Genomic DNA, 19324 nt, shown 5'->3' with positions numbered 1-19324 from the left:
AGGACGCTGAAATGAAAAGTACACAAAATGAGTGGGGGTATAAGAAAATAAGCAATGGTGTATGTTGAGTGTGTGCGAAGATCCAAAATCAGATGCATGTGCGGGAATGAGGAGTTGGGAGATGTGGTTGAGTATTGTTTCAATACAGCCGAGGAGGGCTGTTTGCGGTATCGCTTTGGCTGGCAGCGAGTATTAGGTAAGGAATGAGATGGGGCGCCGCTTACGCGCAAGCAAAGTCAAGGCCCATGGACTGGGCGACACCTTGCCAATCCCAGACCTGAGCCCATTCGCCCTGGTCCATGAGTTGCCAGACCATGGCCAATACCTCCAGAAGCAGATCGCAATTGCGCAGGCCGGTATAACCCCGCACAGCCCGCACAGCGTCCTGGACCTTGGATCGCTGGGATGGCGCGAAGCTGGCACAGCCAATAATGAGGCAAGGTATCAAAAGCAGTGTCTGGACAGGATCGCTGGGCTTGAAAGACTCTAGAATGGCCAGGGACTCGTCCACCGCAACAGTAATACGGCTATCATGATGAGGCGGGTATCGAATTGGCTGCGGAGAGTCCGCTCGGTGTGACAATGATGCCGCTTTGCCGGCATTGGGAGGGTCGGGGTGCACAGGCGACGTAGGAGATAGAGGCGGCGAGTTTCCCGAGCAGGTGGTAGCTCCAAATGATTGGCCTACCATGACCGACAGCGGCGTTGATGACGATGGGGGGTAGATGGTCCTGAAAAGGTAGACCCACATCATCTGCTTGTACAGCAGTCCCACGCGTTCGCGGCTGTCGCCAGGGGGCCAGTGTGGAGTCCAGTCCCGAATGGCCGCGTCGATCTCGGCCGCACGGTAGAGCGACGTGTAATCGACCACGGGGTCGATCCGAGCCAGGATATTGGTCCGAATCGTGTTGCGAATGGTGGTGATTTGAGTAAGATATTTGAAAAGACCATCGGAAACGCCAATCAGTCGAGCGGGCTCAATCGTCATCCACGGTTCCCAAGTCTCCAGGGCCAGGCGTGGCACCTGTACCTGCGGGTAGCGAATCAACTCGTCGGCAAAAACGTAGAACTGGAAGAACTCGGTGATGAAAATCAGAAAAGCCGAGTCATCGGGAGGCGAGGCTTGGATGAGGTTCTTGTAGGCCTGGAGATGTAGGCGATGCTCGCCGTTGTGGCTACCATTGGCGATGGACTTGAGCAATAGGCATAGCATCTGGCCGTACCGAACCGACAAGTTCACAGTCCCGTCATTCGCTTTCCTGCTCTGCTCCCGGCCTATATCCTCATAGAATGTGTGCATGGCTTCGTTATGGTGGAACTCAGACCTTGATTGGAGACTGGCCTTGGTAACCCTCTCGTTTGACTCGAGGATCTTGGCCCCATATGGTGTCTCGTAGTCGATGTGCTCGCTTGCCAAGGACAGGATAGAATGCATCAGACCGCGATGTTCAACAGCCATCTGGAGTAGCATGTCCTTGAAGGCGTTCTTGTGTTGACTCTCGACAGTCAGGACGCCGCTGAGGTGATTAATGTAGTGATGGAGGAATATCATGTCCTCGGGCGTCTCCACTCCCTTGAAGATTGGCTGTAGAGTGATGAGAGGGAGACTCTTCCGACGCTCTGTATCGCGGGTATTAGAGAGGGATTGGATTAATTTGGTCAAGTGCCAGGGGATGAACGTACCTTCTTCCGCCTTCTCTCTTCCGCTCTTCCAAATCGTCTTCTCGTTATAGCCCTCGCACACGACAGCGTTCTTCTCGCAGTTCATACCTTCCAGGAGTTAGCCAGCATTCAATCATTGACATGATTCGACACGCTTACATCTAGGCTTCGCCTCATCGCACTTCTTCTTCCTCTTTCGACACGTTATGCAACCTGTCTTTGACCTGCCCTTGGCAATCTTATTTGCCGAAACCTGAGGGGTCAACGGGTGCTTTCTTGGCCGCCCTCTGGGCCTCTTAGCCTTAGCTACTGTTGTCGTCGCACTGGAAGAGGGCCTTGGTGTCCGTGGTGCTTCCTTGAGGTCGTCCATGTGGAAATCGTCGTCCTCGACGGGTTCCATCTTGGGGACCGTCAGCACATCGTCGGAATCCTGTTCCCAATGCACGTCGTCCCCGGCATCACCTTGTTCCGGCCCCTCACTGTAGCCTGTACCCCATGAATCATTCGTACAGGAGGAAGTTGCTGAGTGAACCATGTTGGGCAGACCACAATGTGTCGTATCAGCCAAGGGCATGTCCAGCTCCGTGCTGATGGGTGAGAGCTGTCCGGTGTCTATTCGTGTCGTCGTGGCGGCATTCGGCGACCAGAGGGATGATGATTGCAGCAACATGGAAGAGTTGTCTTCTGAGGTTGAGCTCTGGCTGTCTGTCCACGATAGACCCGACGGGTTCCGTACCATAGCTATTGATGAACAGTCCATGGCTCTGAGTATGTAGACGACGAAGGTCCCCTTCGACCCAAGTCGTAGCAGAAGTACAGTCCTCGCGGATAATGAAGAACAGAGTGAAACAGAACCGGAGAGGTCCTCGAGGGAGCGTGGTGTTATGAAGTGAAGATCAGATATTCCTAGCCAAGGTCATAGGCCCACTAGAGGAGAGGTCATGCAGGAAAGGGTGGGGATGGCTAGAGCTGATCAACATATGGGGGGCCAATGATCCAAATCGAACAACAACAACAAGTAGCGCTGTCCGGTTCCGCCGCCAGACACGACTGCAGCAGGGAAAAGGAGGGTGCTCGAGACAAGCAGCTCAGGCTCTCGCTGGAGCGGCGATGGGAACCGACGAGGAAAGGGTTCGGACGAGCAGAGGGGTTCAAGATCAGGGTAGTAGTGGTGATGGGAAGAGGGTCTTATTCTCGGGCGATGTGTGTACTGTATGTATGAATGTCTGATACCATGGGTCCGCTAGGAAACAGAAGAGATATCGACGGGAGATGCACATCGCTGCCCCATCTATGTACCAGCGACAAAGGTGTGTTCGAGGAACAGGGTTGGTTCGTTTGGGCAGGACGACAAAAGGCTTCAGAGATGATGGAAGCGACTTGCTCCACTCCGAGTCCCCTAGGTCCTACTGGGTCCTAGTACATAGCAGAGGTTGCATACGTGCTAAAGCAAAGCAAGGTATGATGATACTTTAGACAACAGGAAGTGGAGGTGGGGGAGGGCTGGACGGAGGAGGATGGTACTACTATCATGGCTCCAACGTGCCGTAGGCCGAAGCCATGTATTTGATGGGGCGGGAAAAGGCCTGTGATGGACATACTGGCAGGCAGTTACATACCTAGTTGTTCGTGTTAGGACAGGCAGGACAGGCAGGACAGGCAGGACAGGACAGGGCAGGGCAGAGAGAGTGGGCGACGGGGGCGGATGTAGGACTGACTCTCCTCTCCTCTCCCGCTCCCTGTCCCTCCCCTCTCCCTCACTCTCTTTCGTCCGCACCCCATCATGCTCGCTTTGCTGCTGCTGTCATCAAAAGAGACAGAGACACGAGTCGAGCGGCGTTGAGTTGGGAGACATTGAGCTGGGTACAGTATGTACCTACCTGCCGGAGAAGGAAAGTGCAGAGTCGTCGGCTGTCTGGGTAGGAGCTAGGTTAGTGGGATGTACAGACAGACAGTAGCTGGAATTGATACCTGCGTCGCTGGTGGAGGTGGATGGGGTCCAAGCTTGGCACCTATCAATCCCATGCCGCTACCCTTGCAGCCATCGTCGGTCCATCTTAAGCGCTTCCAACCACTTACTGCCCTTAGCGTCCACTAGCGGGACCCTGTAAGATACCCTGCGGTACATCGCGATACTTGCCCAAAGCCATCCTGCGGGTCGTCGAGAGCCTCGAGGTACTTTACATAACACTCGCCTTTTTTTTCTTCTTCTTTTTTTTTTCGTTCTCTCTCTAAGACACCGAAGGGCCATTTCGTCCGACGACGCGACACCGTCTTTCCATCACGATCAACCTTGGCCAACGCCTTCGTCGTCCACATGATTGTGCATGCTATTTCATACTAAATTCCATGTTGATCCGCATCGCAAATTTTGAGTGGAATGGGGAGGGGCAATCAGGTAATCAAATCAAATCTTGTCGGACCACATTGGCATAGTCTTGATTCAGGTGATGTATGCCATGCGCTGTGCAGATTGAAGAAAATAAAAAAGTCAACCTACTTTAACGTACATCCTCCTGCCACAGCAGATACTATCTGATGAGGCTGCCGGGCTGCTTTAGGAAAACAGCCACCCATCGCAACAACATTGCCTTGCTGATGGCTGTCACTAGAGGTGTATGCGCTTCCTTAAGGTGTGGTGGTGTCGTCAGTAGCAAGCCATAGAGAAAGATCAATTAAAAAAATGAAAGAGATCGACGGCACGGTTATGGTTCTGGCATGAGTCAATTCAACTCACATCGTGTTGCCGAGCTTCGGTGAGTGAATGGCGCCGTACGGGCTCGACCATTCGCCGCGGAGGGCGGGCAAACGAGTTTCGACCAGATCTATGTATTAGTCGGGTACCATACGCCACCCGCCGCCAGTCTCTTGCCTATCTGCCTTTGTCGCCGCAGGCGCAGTGTATCTATCATATCATAATCATAATCATAATCGTATCTCTGCCTCCGGCAAACAAGAGTAATCTGGATAGACAACTCCAGCAATGCCCATTTATTTTAAGACATTGGGCTCATGGGAGATGAGCGTATGTGGTTGCATGCGGCCGCTGATTTGATCGGACAAAACTCTCGCTGCCCCGACCCTAGCGGAGGGGTTGTGCGTTGCATTTGTGTTGCCAACCCTTTTTATTTTGTGTGTGTGTGTGTTCTCGCTTGTCTGGAGAGAGGAAGGTGAAAGGCGGATGAGTGGATGGAAGGATGGATGAACGATGCATATTTGGCTACGCCTCCCATGCTGAATACGGGTCAAGCCTAAATTCGAGCCGTTGTAGTGGCTGCAGCAATCGTACAGTACCAAGTCGGAATCGCACCGGAGGGGTCACAACATCCATGTTATGCATGCACAGCAGAGTTGGTGGTGTTTATTTCCCCGCGTGGCTGAACTGATGTCACTGCGCCGGCACCAATGCTGGTCCCTCGTATGTACCCTGCCCATTTCCACTGGTTGACTGCAGGCCAGGACGCTGCTGTGCGATCATGTAGGCTCGTATCATGCCACTGTGTGGCGTCCTGGAGCCAGGGATGTTCGAAGTGAGATTAAGTAATGAATGCTGATGCGAAAGATCAGTTCGACTCCATACCTACTTGTACATGTCTCCAGAGGTCTCGGCCCGAACCCGTCAGCAAACAACGATGCAGACCTGACAAGGTGAATGAGCGAATAAGCCTGCGCCGCCGAGGTTAAGTTCAGGGTGCTTATCGAATGGCTATCAGGGGTACCCAAAGCAGATGACAGATGCGACTCTCTTTCTCTCTGGATGCCTTTGGTTGGTAGCAAGCATGAAAAGCCGGTCATGCAGTTTGCTACGAAATATCATGCATGGCTGCATCCTCGGGTCGTGCCCCCCATTAACCTAGCGAGCGAGCAAGCAAGCAAGCAGTCGGAGACGGGCCTTTCCACGATGGCTATATCATACCTTATGCGGTTGGCTATGGTCGTTGCCAGCCACGCTGTATACAGCACAGCGCAAACACATATTGACCATCTTCATCTGCCATTTCAATATTGGAAGAGACGACCCTATATTTAGAGGTAATAAAGCTGGTAGGTTTTGTTTGTTGGCTGGGCGCGGTCTGTGCATGGGCCTTCCCGGGTAGGTAGCGAGCAGTTCGTTATGACCCAGTAACCTGAGTGCGGGGGGTGCTGGAACTGTCTGCGGCTAAGATGGGCAGCAGGACCAATGCCTGAGGGGCGTTTGATGGTGGTGCGCTTAAACGCCAATGCCGTTAAAAGAAAGTAACCACACACAATATTGATCTGATATTGAGGGTATTCGAAGACGTGCTTGCTTCTGTGCTGTGCCGCCTCCATGCGTCTGAATAGGGTATGTCTTTTCTCGATTCCAATATTAGATGCTGGCTGCATCCATCCCATCTGGAGGGGACGGATCGATGAGCAAAAAGCCTGGAAGGAACCTAGGACGGTAGGACGGGAACCAAATTAGGCCCGAGCTGGTGGGAGGTCAAATTCAGCACAGAGCACGGGCGGATTCTGCACTGCACAGGCGCCCGTTTCTTTACAGGGCTGGCACTGGCCTTGCGGGCGCGCTCTACATACGGAGTGCATCTTCCCTGTACAATCAGTAATAACGGGGGCCTGCAAATGGGATGGAACATGGACCCTGCGCTAATCTTCCCGCCGTCACCCGTTTTGATAGGTCTGTCTGTCTGCTTGGTAATAACTTCAGATGGACCTCAGCGTTGGAGATTGGCAGTGGGAAATCGAAATGAGATCACAATCGAAATCGCGACGACGCGGTCGGTAGCCATCTCTTCGCATTGCATCACAAGGCGGGGCAGTATCATTTTCTCGCTACTAGAACTGATCAAAGATCATACATGCTTTATCTGCTTACATATTCTCGCATTATCGTGTACACGTAACACGAGATCTCCAGCGCCATGTGGATGTGCAAAATGAAAAAATCCATGGCACAGAAAGGTAAGGTAGAGAGATACATGAGTAATTGGCCACCTGGGTAAATGGTATGTCTAACGACTACATGTTTACCTCAGAGAGACAACTCAATCCGACAGGGAGCCTTGCGCCACGTAGATCCGTGCAGATATCGAATGTTGACACCAAAAACATGGGCTCGTGAAGTATCTAACTGCCTATATCGGCTGCAGATTCACCCGGCCATACCAACAGACACGTCGCGAATGTTTCACGCTGCCAACCTATCAAATTGGTTGAGTGGGTTTGTTCGAAAGTTGTCTGCATCGCTTGACTCAACCTTTGATATTGTTACAAATAAGAGCCTAAACCCCTGGAGATCGACATCATGAGGACTGGCCTCCAGCCTCGCTCCAAGACAGGCGCACATTATCCGACTCTACTCTGTTCTTGATATTGACTCTGGCTTACTTCCGGAGAACGTTTGTGGTACGATATTTTAATGGTAATACGAATGATGGATTGCCCATGTCTTGAAGTCGAAGGTATCCTCAGTCGTTGTGTTGTTTGATGCCCAAAAAAGCCAGTGTGGCGGACTCTGTTTTGCTCTTTGCGCCAACACGTAATGGAACCCCCACGTCGTAGGTGCGTCTGATGTAGCATCAACACTTGAGGAGATAGATCTCGACAATCTTCTGGGTGATACACACTCTTCCTGGACGTTGCTTCTGGAGAGGCATACCCAACCAGCTTGGCTCCCACAGTGCGACGCTGTTCGGTACGCAGCCAACAGAGTAATGGATCCGGGCCAATGAAAACGCGCTCACGTTGGGGCAGGCACTCACTCTTACATGTATGCAAGGCTAATAAGAGGTAAGAAGAGGTGAGAGGCCAGGTGAGGAAAGTAGAAGGCACGTTACAATAGTCTTCTCCTCCAATGTTACGGTTGCTCAACCGAACTTCCCTGGTTCATCTACGAAAATGAGATATGCACCAGGAGAATACTAACACACGGCTCTCGGACCTTTTCCAGGGCCTGTAATGACGGACCCCAGAATTCGCGAGGGGGGTAGTCGAGCATATTTCGGAACTGAATCCATAGCTCAATCCCCACTCAGGAGCTTCATTTTATACCAGCTCAGCAGTTGATGCACTGGACAAACTTGATCCAGAGGACCGTATTGCTTGGGGGTCAGCACAGTACGTGTATCGGAGCAGGTAGGAAGGAGGAAGACTACTGCACAACATACCAACTAGTGCCGGTCCCTACTTTAATACAGGGCTATCTTATCAACAGAAAGGGAGATTGATCAATCAGTGAATCGCATCACATGGATTGCATTCATGGCCCTGGCCCTGGTAGGGGCATGGGATGAGGATGTATGCACCTCCTGCTTGGGACAAGGTGTGTAACCCAGTAGTGCATTTTTAGGGCATGCACTAGTTTTGAAAGGCCGGCCACAGAGTCGGCCAAACACCGCCCAGCAACTCCGCACTCTCTCTCTCTCTCTCTCTCTCTATCTTTCATGGGCTTTGGCATACAGTACAATATGAAGAGCTCACATGCGAGGGCCAAACCGTACGACTGACTCTGCGCAATGGCGTCATTGCTCTTGAAATGCGAGTCAATCACCCCGTAAACAGAACCCCTCCCGTTGGCTTACTCTAGCCTGGACGGCAAATCGGAGCAGTTTCAGGCATGCCTACATAATCTGCAGTACGTTATTCAAAACTGAAAGATATGTATGTCTAAGACTGACCTTCTAACCCGGCTAGCGAGCAGACGAGGGGGCACTGATTGATGGGTTTGCTTTGGGGTGGCTCGGCAGAGACGACCGGTTTGCCCAATCAGGAAAGCCATGATGGGAAGGGAAAACCCGGCGCAAAGAATCTGGGGTTCTCGTGCGACATCACGGGCTACTGACAGTTGGCGATTAACTCAGGCATGCTACAAGTTACAGGGTCGCTCGCCCGTGCGACGAGATACCAAGGACTCGTACAACAAACAACACAGCTCGACATCGAGTAAATTCTCCTGCTTTTTCTCTTGGCCGAAAAGAGAGGAAGGGGAACCTATTTGCCCTGGCCAAAATTCCCTTCGTTCAGTGTGTGCTTGACACATGGGCATAATGCGGGTACGACACACTTTAAGCTTTACAATACCTCCAAGTTGACCCGCAAACATCCATCTCCAACACAACATGGCTACATACGCATACTGTACAGAGCTGTACAGACATGTCAACAGCAGCCCAACTCTCAGCACCGTACCGAATCACCGATCCATACCCTACAGTACTCATGTCCTATAGTAGTGGGATGGAGTCCCTCGAATATCCACGGAGGCCCACTCATACCATGTCGGCCTATGCACATGTTGCATGGGTGGTAAAAGTGAGGGTTGAAGATCAGCTCCAACCACCGACGCTCGGCATCCAAAGTTCTCGGTTCTTCATCAAAGCTCTTTTCCTTTAATCAAACACGGCACAGGCCTGGGCGAAGTCGTAGGTGGTTCAGGGTACTATCTGCGACCCCATCCCGTAACCTAGGACTAACTCCTATTGGCTTCCGCGGCGCTGTCACGCTCACAACTCGCCTGCAGGATCATGTTTCACGGCTTTTACATAGCTGAGTCTTTGCTAATCGCAGAGGTGACTGTGCATAGATGACGGAGAGCTGACGGCGCCCTCTAGCACTCGGCCGAGCTGAGGATTTGGAATCTGCAGCGCCCAATGAAGGCGATACTGAATTCGGTAGCTGACGTTATGTGCTTTCGATATCCCATACCCTGAGAAGTGCATCCACTGTTCTACATGCGCCTACTACCTTATACTTCAGTGAATAAGATCAGAAGGCAGTCTGGACAATAGCCTAGTTGACTGGGGCTTCTTGAGTATCAAAGTACTCATGGCAGGTACAAGCAGAGTAGTGGCCGAGCTAATGCAGTACTTGAGAGTACCCGGTGGTTGCCCCTCTATACCCCTCCTCGCTTGTTTCCCCATCACGGAACCGGTCTTGCTCAAACAGTGGTTATCATGTCTTGAAGTCCTGTTTATGTGAAGAAATAACCTTGATGAATCAAGATTATGGATTATGGCCCCAGGGCAAGTGGCAGGCCCAGGCAAGGTGGGCTACAGGCTGCAATTTAACGGGATGCTTGATACAGCTGCTGTGGCTCTCGATCTTGTATGGCTATGGCTGTGTTGTGTGGTGTTGTATGTACGGATATCGTGTCGCCGATATGCGACTTGCAGCTAGTGGGGAACTCGAAGCCACTCCACTATTCGAGGTCACAGTGCTGTGCTCTCGGCTGTCCAGGACTCGACCCGCTTTCAGTTGGCTGACCTCAGACCTTAGACCTAAGACCTCCCGCAGATACTGCACTGCCAAAAAAGATGCGGCACCATGGGTCACGTCACGACCACTCCAGATGCTGCCGTAGTGGGATGCATCATGTAGGAATCTCACTGAAGATATCGTTACATATTTCTTTTTTCGCCCATACTACCCTACATGCCTATCCACTTTGCAGACGCTTCGAAATTTTTTTTTCTCTCCCTCTTTCGTCAGCTGTGCAGGGCGAAGTGGGTTTCACCTACAAAATCACCACGGCGAACACATCCTCTGGAGATCGCCATGCGGTTTCCCATTTCGCTCTTGACTGCATTACCCTCGCAAACAGAGTTCACGGGCTGGCCAATCCTCTTCCTGTTTCCAACTCATCGTCGTACTTATAGATATGTACCCAATAGCATACCTACCCAACTTACCTAAACACGAACGGCAGCTAAACCCACCGAAACTTCTTAGCCTCACCGCTGGGATCTTTCGTCAATAAAATCTCAGATTAGCTCATGTCGCTTTCGTTGGAGGGTGGAGCGGACCAACCTATGTAACCACCTTCGTTAGCAGCGTCGCCGAATCCGAACGCTGCAGAGTCCATTCGCTTCCAGCTCACTCTAGCACTGCCTGGCCGCGACAAGTCCGCGTATTTAAGCTGTTTTGGTCTATGGTTGTTTCTACGCAGCACCATGCATGTCCTCGAAATGAAACGCTGGCAGGATCTACTGTATCAATATTATGGCACGTCAGCTTTGCTCTGTGGTCCTTCCCCGCTACATTTGCATCGCGGCGGCGGGCAACGCGAAGGCGATCTTAATCGGGGATGATCCTTGATCCCTCACCGCGTCTGTGCGATTGACTCCAAAGATACCCTTTAGAGCTCCCGCTGTGGATTCCGTCACCAATTAACGTCAGCATCGTCAAGACCCAGCCTGCCCAGCTGCCAGGCTGACCACCTACCAACGTCCAGCCTCCCTCCGTCAGGCCTCGCGTGGACGCGTCTAACCTCTAGTACGCCGCACCGGTCTCTCTCATTTAGACGAGAACCCTGTTCCAGACTTTCAGCACCCAGCCCCAGTTGCCTGTGCTTGCTTCTTGGTTCCCAAAATGGATTGGCGAGTGAAGATACGATATGGAAAGGATGAACTTGGTGTCCACAATTGGGCGAGATGACCATCGGGGATACGACAACATTTGCCCATGTGATTGATTACTCAGAATCTCGTTGCAGCGATTACGAATCATCGAGAATTGCCGGAGGCGCCGTGCTGATACTCTTCCAAGTAAGTAATGACACTTGCCTGTACGCATACGTCTTGTCCGTGTCTGCTGGCGAACCGGACTTCTGTCCGGGCCAGAGGCCTCTCCAAAATGCCATCGTGGCGAGGTCGCCGCAAATCCGATTGCCGACAGCGGGATGTTTTACGCCTTTGCTGATCTCCCGCTTTATAAGGGCTGCATTGCTGGGCTGTCCCGACTTTAGCTGGGCTTGTCTTTACCTACTGGTGACTCCCACACACAAAGTGCTAAGAAGATATTTGAGGACCCTGACTTCGCTAAACTTGACATGACGTGAGCTACGACCAAGTTTCTATCCTTGCGATATTTACGTGTACCCTCTATCACGCTTATCGACAGGGTTGATCCCCGCGATTTCCTCACCGCTTTAGGAAATTTTCCAACGGTTAAGGCTGGCGACCAGCGAACAATTTGATAGGTTCGCAGGCTGTTTAAGTACTTTCTCACGGACGATAAAGGCTCTCTCGCCTATCCCCCGCCTCTTGAAGCTAGCTGCTTCCCTGGTTACTCACACATTGGAACCCCAGATCTACAACGTTCATCGCGATCTGAAGCACTGCCAGGTACAATAGTCATGCGCTGCTAAATACATCTAACCTGGAAAACATTTTCTGCGTGTCTCGTGGGCTGATACTTCCGGTCAATAGAGTTAGAGTTTGTCAAGGAACGTTCTCTGGCTCCCCTACTTGTCCTTGTCAGTGAGTACTAGCCTGCACAACTGGCGGTGTCTTTGGCTGCATTTGCTGTGCCAGCCCCACGGTATCTAGCTTCGAACTCTATCGCAGATCAAGATCTTCCCAATCCGCAGTTAGCACAAGGCGCTCAACTCAAATTTGACTTGATTGTATCGAGTGACTTTGATGTACCAGCCTTTACGAACCCATTGCTCGGTCGATACACGATGACACCTTTACCATAAGCATCACCCCCCGCTCGACACTAGGGAGTCTTCGGAGCTAATTCAAGTCTATAACAGTCACGTCGTTCTATAAGCATAGAGAAGAACGCCTACTTGTGGTCTGCGTGTCAGCCTTCGGCTTTTCTTGAATTGAGTGTGCGCCATGTCCAGCAGCATTTGCCGGTCCCAGTGGGATGGGATGAACGCCACCCAATCGGCCCCGAATAGCCCTCATGCAATGTTTCATGGCAAATAGCTACGTGGAGAAAGAAAAACCCATCATATGCTTAATACTTAACGCATCCAGGGTTTCATCCGACCTGGCCCATTGCCGATTTCTCTGTCTAGATCCGACAGGCATGGCGTGACCAACGGACGCAATGCCTGTAATATCATAGCCAAGTATGCGCAAGGAGAAAATCATATGACAAAACAATAACCGAAAAGTGCGCCGCTGTCAAGTTACACCAGCCCCGACGTTCTGTTTGCCCTGCTTTTTCGGAGACGGAAAGGGACGAAAATTAATATATAAGCTCAATAATCATTTCTCACAAACCCAATCCAAGCATTGACATGTTGACAGGGTAGCCACTGGGGTATACTGGCACAATACTGTTGTCAGTAATTTATTTCGCTGTCAGGTACATAAGGGCGATGCCTTACCTCACTGTGACGGAATAAGCAGCCGTTTCAGGTGTCCGCCATACGCGGTAGCAGCTCGAGCGCAATTGCCTAATTGGTCGTCAGGCTTCAAGCCAGTGAATTACCTGCCCTGGTGTTGTTTCCGGTTCTGCTATATCAAGACTGCGGGGTTCATAAGAGAATCAACCAGAGAGGAGGAGGATGACCACGTCGGGAAATTTCCAGCCCCTACCACTGACTGGTTCCTTGTGTAAAGGGGGTACGCTCACTTCTTTTGAGCGGGCCAATCAGATCTTCTGCTGCAGTCCGGGGAGACAGGGGTCCCGTACGGGAGTTGCTATTCGCGGAGGCTAAGATTGCTTTTGCTGGGTGATGTGTACTTCGGGGTCGAAAGCGATACATGGAATACTGAGCGAGCAGTCACTACCCCAGGTAATTAGAGGCGAGACAAGAAACCCTCACGTGCAGCGAAGAAATGGCTGAAAACAATACCGTTTCGTCATTCTGGCCTGACTCTGCTCGCGTCATCCTCGTAGTGGCGCTGTGTCTCGTCTCGGCTGCAATGCTTCCGATGATGACAGGCGCCACAATCACATAGGCACGAAGCTGCCATGCCAGGGCAATGGTGACACGGCATGAATTGCGGCTCATCGTCTGAGTGACCGCCTATTACAGAATTATTCGACCTATTCTGGTACTAGTGTTGGTGTATCTTCGGTATATCTGACTATGCTGCCTTCTAAGCTAGGTAAGAGGGCCGCTGTCGATGTGTCGGCCAAATCCGAGCAGAGAAGCTTATTTTGTGCGGTGAGACCCTTACGCACTACTGTTGCTCACAATGGAGCGTTGCGTGGCAGCCCAGACCACTGAGGCAAGTTGCGTATGGGGCAAATCTACTAGTTACACACCTAGCTACCGGTGAATACTTATTCTCTACAGCAGCAACTACTATCAGACATGCGCACAGAAGTCAGAGAACACCCAGGGCGAACTAAGCCCTGTACTGCCGATGTTGTACTCATTTCCTACATGTGTAACGTTACTCTTTCGCCCTATAGGGCGGTGCTCTCGTGTCTCACATGCTGATTAAGAAGAAAAGCTAAAAGCAAATAACGGAAAAGCTCAAGGGGTGAGAAGGGACTGTGGACGAATCAGGGACTGCCATTATTGTCGTTGAAGCCGGTGTGATGGGAAAGGTAAGTATGCAATTACACCTCCAGACCCAAGGGACACACTGACACATAAATCTGAGCGACGCATCACTCTTGTTGCCTACCATAACAATCTCATTTGGGACCACTTCATCACGATCATCAAGTTGGGAGACTCGTTTTCCTCTTACGGACATATACGCATTTACGCACATACATAATCCGGCGTATTAGCTCCGCCTGCAGATGACAACAAGGCTGGGATATATGCTGATGCTGATGCTGACTTTGACCGTATCCTCTCTCCGAAGCAGGCCGAGACAGAGACGCGACATCTGCCCTATTTGGAATCTTGCCACCACCACGCCTCTCGAAAAGGGTATTATCGGTAGCATAGTACAAGAACTAATATTTCGATTGTCACACAGCAGAGCGAAAAATCCGGGGGTCACCTACGCCACCACGTGTGTAGTTGGTCAATCCAAGCCACCAACTGGCCCCTATCCTTTCTTTTCCGGCCCATTAGGATTTAGCTCGGAGACCATGCCGATAGGCAGCCAAGCGTTCGGGACACGTTATTACGCAATATAATTTCATAATATGTATTCGTCGCAGTTTTTACTGGAAGCACCGCGAGCGCCGCAGCTGACGCCTGCCCCGCCCCCGTATTCTGGCTCCTCTCGCCCCCGCTGTACACCGCCCCGCTTTCATGATACCCGTCAAGGCAATACCGCTCAGCAATGACTGCTATGAAACAGGTTGCAGTCTTTACACAAGAGAGAACCCGCAGAACATTCGACGGATGACACGGGACGGGAGCCGTAGAGGGCCAGCCTGACAGCCCATTCTTCCCCGACCGCCTCCTTCACTCCGAGAACACCCGCCACACAACGAACCCCAACAAGTAACCACAAAAATGGAATGGGGTGGTGGGGGGCAAAATGGGCAAGAGAGAGAGAGATGAACCGATAAGAAAAATTCTTCTCGATCAGGCGAGGCTCTTTCGTAGACACACCGCCGTGCACCACCATTTCTTTCCCGCGGCGTCCGTGTCGAACCAGGCATTAGGCCGCCCCTGATAAACCTCGTAGCCGCGTCTCATGTACCAGTCTTGATTCGTCACCTGTGACTTTTTGTTAAGTAATTGCATTCAAAGGGGAAGATTAGCAAGAGGAAAATAATGTCAAAATGAAGCCATGGATTCCGCTGGCAAACGTGTCTTCAGAAAGGCTCGGGGGTGGAGAAAGAAAGGGGTTACAGGGGGGATAGGCAGGCACAATTCGGGCAGTGAGCACCAAACCCGTGGGAGGAGCGAGAGAGAGAAAGAAAAGGGGAAAGAGAATAGCTAAATAACTGACATTTTGTATCGGGCGCTTCAGAGCGATGCGCCGGGGGCTGTCGACCGCGACGTCCTCGTTGGATATGGTGTCGAGAGTCATCGCCTTTGCCCCAAAATCTTCCTTGGCCATCCTGTTCGTCCCGAAGATAAGCACAGTTCGGTATTAGGCATATTAGTCCATCCGCGTGAAGGATATTGGGCTCGGTCAATTCACTAGCAAGTTTGTATTTCTTGCCCCGTTTCATCACCTCTGCCCCTTTTTGGTCCCTCACGGCATCTCAAAAGTGATTCGAACACGACCGACTGATGAATATGATATGGCGTGAAGAAGAAGGGGAAACAAGAAGAAGAGGAAGGCTGCGCTCCTCGCAAGAAACAAAAGCCCGAAAACCGAGGGAAAAGGAAAAGAAACTTGAAGAACTCACCGTTCACACTCGGCCACCGCCGCGCCGCCGATGCCCACGCCCTGCATCGCCCGCGACACGTAAAAGGTCGTCAGCGAGTACACGCCCGCCGCGGCCGATGTGCCGAGCGAGGGGTCGGCGTGCCAGCCGTCGAGGGAGATGTGGCCCACGGGGACGAAAGTGTCTCTGTCTCTGTCTCCGTCTCCGTCTCCGGCGGCGGCCGCCGCCGCCGCCGCAATGTCCGGGTGCACCATGTGCGGCCAACCCAGGATGCTGCGGCTCGTGTCCCGCAGCGGCGCGGCCTCGCTCGGGAACTGGGCCTTGTGCGCAGCGAGGCGGGAGGCGGTTTCTGGGTGGGAGGGGGAGAGGACCTAGTCGTAGAGGGCGGGACCCTTTAGTTAGTACCTGGTTTATTGGTCGGCATCGCTGCATATAAAAACGGGGCGTATGCCGTCGAAAACCGGACAGGAAGAGGGGTAAGGGTATCATCGTCAGTGGGGAGAGGAGAAAGCGAGAGCGAGAAAAGAAGAAGAGTGTGTGTGTGGGTTAAGAAGCACAGCCAGCTCAGCTCAACAAAAGTCCCACTCACGATCCAGTGCAACCCGATCTTTCCCTCTCGCTGCAGCGGCCGCCAGCTCTCGGCGCCGTCCTGCTTCCAGCCGCACGCCACGCGTTGCAGTCTCATACGCTCCACGTGCGCTGGGGAGTCTGGGTCCCACGGCACGAGGAGGATGGCCGGCTTCTCAGCCGACGCGCTGTTCCTCCCCTGAGTGCCCGTCACGTCAGGGGTCAGGATGGTAGTAGTAGCGGCAGACGCCTCCATATCTTTCTTTCGGGGGTGGTGGGGTGGGCGCTAAGAGACAGTATTACCAAGAACAAAGAAGAGGGAGCTCCCATGAGCAAGCAATCTGTGACTTACAATATTTAGTGTCGAAAGGAAATTTGCAAATGCTCTCCGGGGTGACACCCTGTATTTTAGTGACGATGATTCAGGCGGAGGCTGCAAGGATTGTTTGCATGACTCATACGGCTTCGGCCCTTCGAAGCATACGGCGATCGCGGATAAGTCACGTGACAGGGAGCATTTGTTAGCCCCTTTTCGTTTCAGAGGGACCCTCATTCTAGTCGCTCCTATCTTCGTCGTTGCCTTCTTATGTTTGGATGACGTTTGCAAGTGCGGAGGACAACTGTGTAGCTGCGTCAACCAATTGCATCTTCGTTAGTCGTCGATGCGGGTCTGGTACTGGTTAACGGGGCTCGGCTTTCGGCCTCAAAGCCGGTCAGCCACGCCAGAGAGATGTCAACCGAACCGAGAGCCGCAAACAGTGTTTACTGTCCGGGTTCCTCCATGAGCACCGATAAGACCGGAAGTAGGACGGATTGTTATTGTTAATAGTTCACGTCAGCGGCCGATAGTAATTATTCGAGGCTTTCGTGCGGGGGTGACATGGTGTGGTTCAGTTATATATAAGAATGTATGCCCATATACTAAGAGAGGGATCTCTGCAAAGCACCGGGAAGTAATATTTTGCTTCTAGCCAGAAGATAGACATCTCAAAAGGTATCCCAAGAAGGCCAGAAACGGGAGGTTTCTGACCATATTACGGTTAAGAACCGTTGACACTGAGAACCGTCCTTTGGCCTCAAGGGCATGAGTACAAGACTCGAACCCGAGACCTACGGAAAATTTAAGCCAAATTCTCTTGTATGCACCAACTGAACCAACCAATCCAATGAAGTTCGGTGTTCCCCCAGCAGAATGTGACATTGCTGGTGGTAAAAGAATTATCAATTGTTAGTACCTATAAGACCTTGTACATACGGTACTCACTCATCCATAAGTGTAAGTACCTAAGGTACCCCTTTCTCACTAATGCATCACTTCAGTGACACTGATACAAACAAGCACTGATCGTAGGTTAAAGGCCCTGAGCAGCCAGCCTTGCTTGATCTTTCTGCCGTTTCAGCTCCCTACGCTTAGCACCCGCAACTGGACCAGCCACGGTTCCCATCAGCACTGGGACCCCCCAATGGTCAGTCAACCCACCCATCAGAATAACGAATAAGGGGGTTAAACGATCACTTACCGTCCCAGTAGCGGAACGAACTGGAATAGTTGCCGACGAAGTACTGGTGATGGTCGTCGTGCCAGTCGGCACCACCCCAGAACGGCAACCAGCGGCGCAGGCTCCACGGAAAGTCGTAGCCCGAGTGCGCGTCGATGGCCTGGAACTGGCGGACCACGACCCACAACAAAACCGTCCAGAGGTGGCCCGTCAGGCCCCCGTAGAAGATGGGCGCCCCGATGGTGCCGACGCCCAGCAGCACCGTCTCGACGGGGCTCGCGTACTCGGCGGCCAGCCCAAAGGGCGCCGCGTACTGGTGGTGGATACAGTGCACGTAGCGGTACAGGGGGCCCCAGTGCAGAAGCCTGTGAATCCAGTAGTGGTAGGCGTCCTCGAGCACGAAGAAGACGGCGAGCTGGCCCGCCACGGTCCGCCAGCGGGGGAACGGCACGTCGACACGCAGGCCGAAGAGCTCGCACACGGGGTGGAACCCGACCATCAGCGGCACCTCGGCAAAGACGTGCAGCAGCAGGATGTACCGGACGCACTCCCACTGCTGCGCTGCGGTGGGCTGTTTGGCGGCGCCCTGGATCTTGTAGCGCCCGAAGACGGACGGTATCGCGTCGGCGACGACCCAGGGTAGGTTGCGGCCGAAGTAGACGAGCTCGTGCGAGCAGAAGGCGAGCAGGCCGGTCACGATGATGGAATTCTGCCAGTATGCATAGTGTGCCCACCAGTACTGCTCCAGCGTCGAGAGGTCGGGGTCATTAGCTGCGGCGTACGCGACGAGCTGGGCGAAGGTCGCGGGTGCCGCGGTGCCGTTGAAGCTCATGGAGGGTACCGTGCTATAACGCCAAGGGGGCCATATGTCAGTATATATGCAGGTATGTCTGGTGTGAATGTTGGATAAACCACTTCTTACAAGCTGGACGCCATTGGCTGGGGGGGGGGGGTGAGGACAAATTTGGACTGCGGTCAGAGAGAGGTAATTCAGTTGATAGGAAGCAAAGACGGGTGCACACGAAACATATCAAAACAACAAGATATTACCTGTCTATTTCCATTATAAGATAAATTTGGGTTGGACGGTTGGACGAGTGGAAGTTATACTCGGTATCTGTCTAATGGCCGATACCCTTGTCAATACGAATACGAGAGACCGGCAAGGGGTGTGTTACGGAGCCGGGTTGTAGGAGGTGATTGGAGCGTGGGCTGATCCGAAAAGACCTTTTCCGCGAGGAATCTGACAGACGCCCGGAAAGTACCTAGTCCTTGACCCCTGACCGTTCAAATGTCCTGGGCTGGGGTTCTGATTGGTCCATGTCTGGTAATTTCTATGTCGCGTAGGGTTTCTCGACATGACCGGTCGAGGCAACGGTCAGCTTCGGCAATGTGATATCGAGCTAGGCAAGATACCTCACAACCCCGTCGCAATTACCATCACGAACCCATCGAGGTTCCTGTCTATGAAATACACAAAAGGACGCGTCAATTCTATAGTAAGCAACATGAACTATGCTGCCGTTTCGAGGCATTTGCTTAAATTTCTGAAGGTTCTAATTATTATATGAATCGGCCTAGAGAAGCCTCATTCCAGCGACTCTTCTTTCGCTGACAAAATATAA

The 19324-nt window shown here is 52.3% G+C and overlaps 3 protein-coding genes across 3 annotated transcripts; all 3 read right to left on the bottom strand.

Annotated features, from left to right (window-relative positions):
- Positions 1-220: 220 nt before the first annotated feature.
- Positions 221-2401, bottom strand: PG994_012445 (uncharacterized protein; the record flags this gene model as incomplete). Its single annotated transcript, XM_066863854.1, has 3 exons — positions 221-1620; positions 1684-1770; positions 1822-2401. 3 exons carry the CDS (start codon positions 2399-2401, stop codon positions 221-223), a joined length of 2067 nt encoding a protein of 688 aa, XP_066712964.1.
- A 12477-nt stretch (positions 2402-14878) lies between these two features.
- On the bottom strand, positions 14879-16456 carry PG994_012444 (uncharacterized protein; the record flags this gene model as incomplete). The annotated part of the gene is made up of 4 exons (XM_066863853.1): positions 14879-15013; positions 15249-15360; positions 15655-16004; positions 16223-16456. 4 exons carry the CDS (start codon positions 16454-16456, stop codon positions 14879-14881), a joined length of 831 nt encoding a protein of 276 aa, XP_066712963.1.
- A 1256-nt stretch (positions 16457-17712) lies between these two features.
- Positions 17713-18531, bottom strand: PG994_012443 (uncharacterized protein; the record flags this gene model as incomplete). Its single annotated transcript, XM_066863852.1, has 1 exon — positions 17713-18531. The coding sequence occupies one exon, from the start codon at positions 18529-18531 to the stop codon at positions 17713-17715; it is 819 nt and encodes a 272-aa protein (XP_066712962.1).
- Between the last annotated feature and the right edge of the window lie 793 nt (positions 18532-19324).

Source organism: Apiospora phragmitis, assembly GCF_038363925.1.
Source record: "Apiospora phragmitis strain CBS 135458 chromosome Unknown utg000010l:1.0-9815664.0:1.0-9183399.0, whole genome shotgun sequence".
NCBI lineage: Eukaryota > Fungi > Ascomycota > Sordariomycetes > Amphisphaeriales > Apiosporaceae > Apiospora > Apiospora phragmitis.
This window is presented reverse-complemented; position numbering and strand designations above follow the sequence as displayed.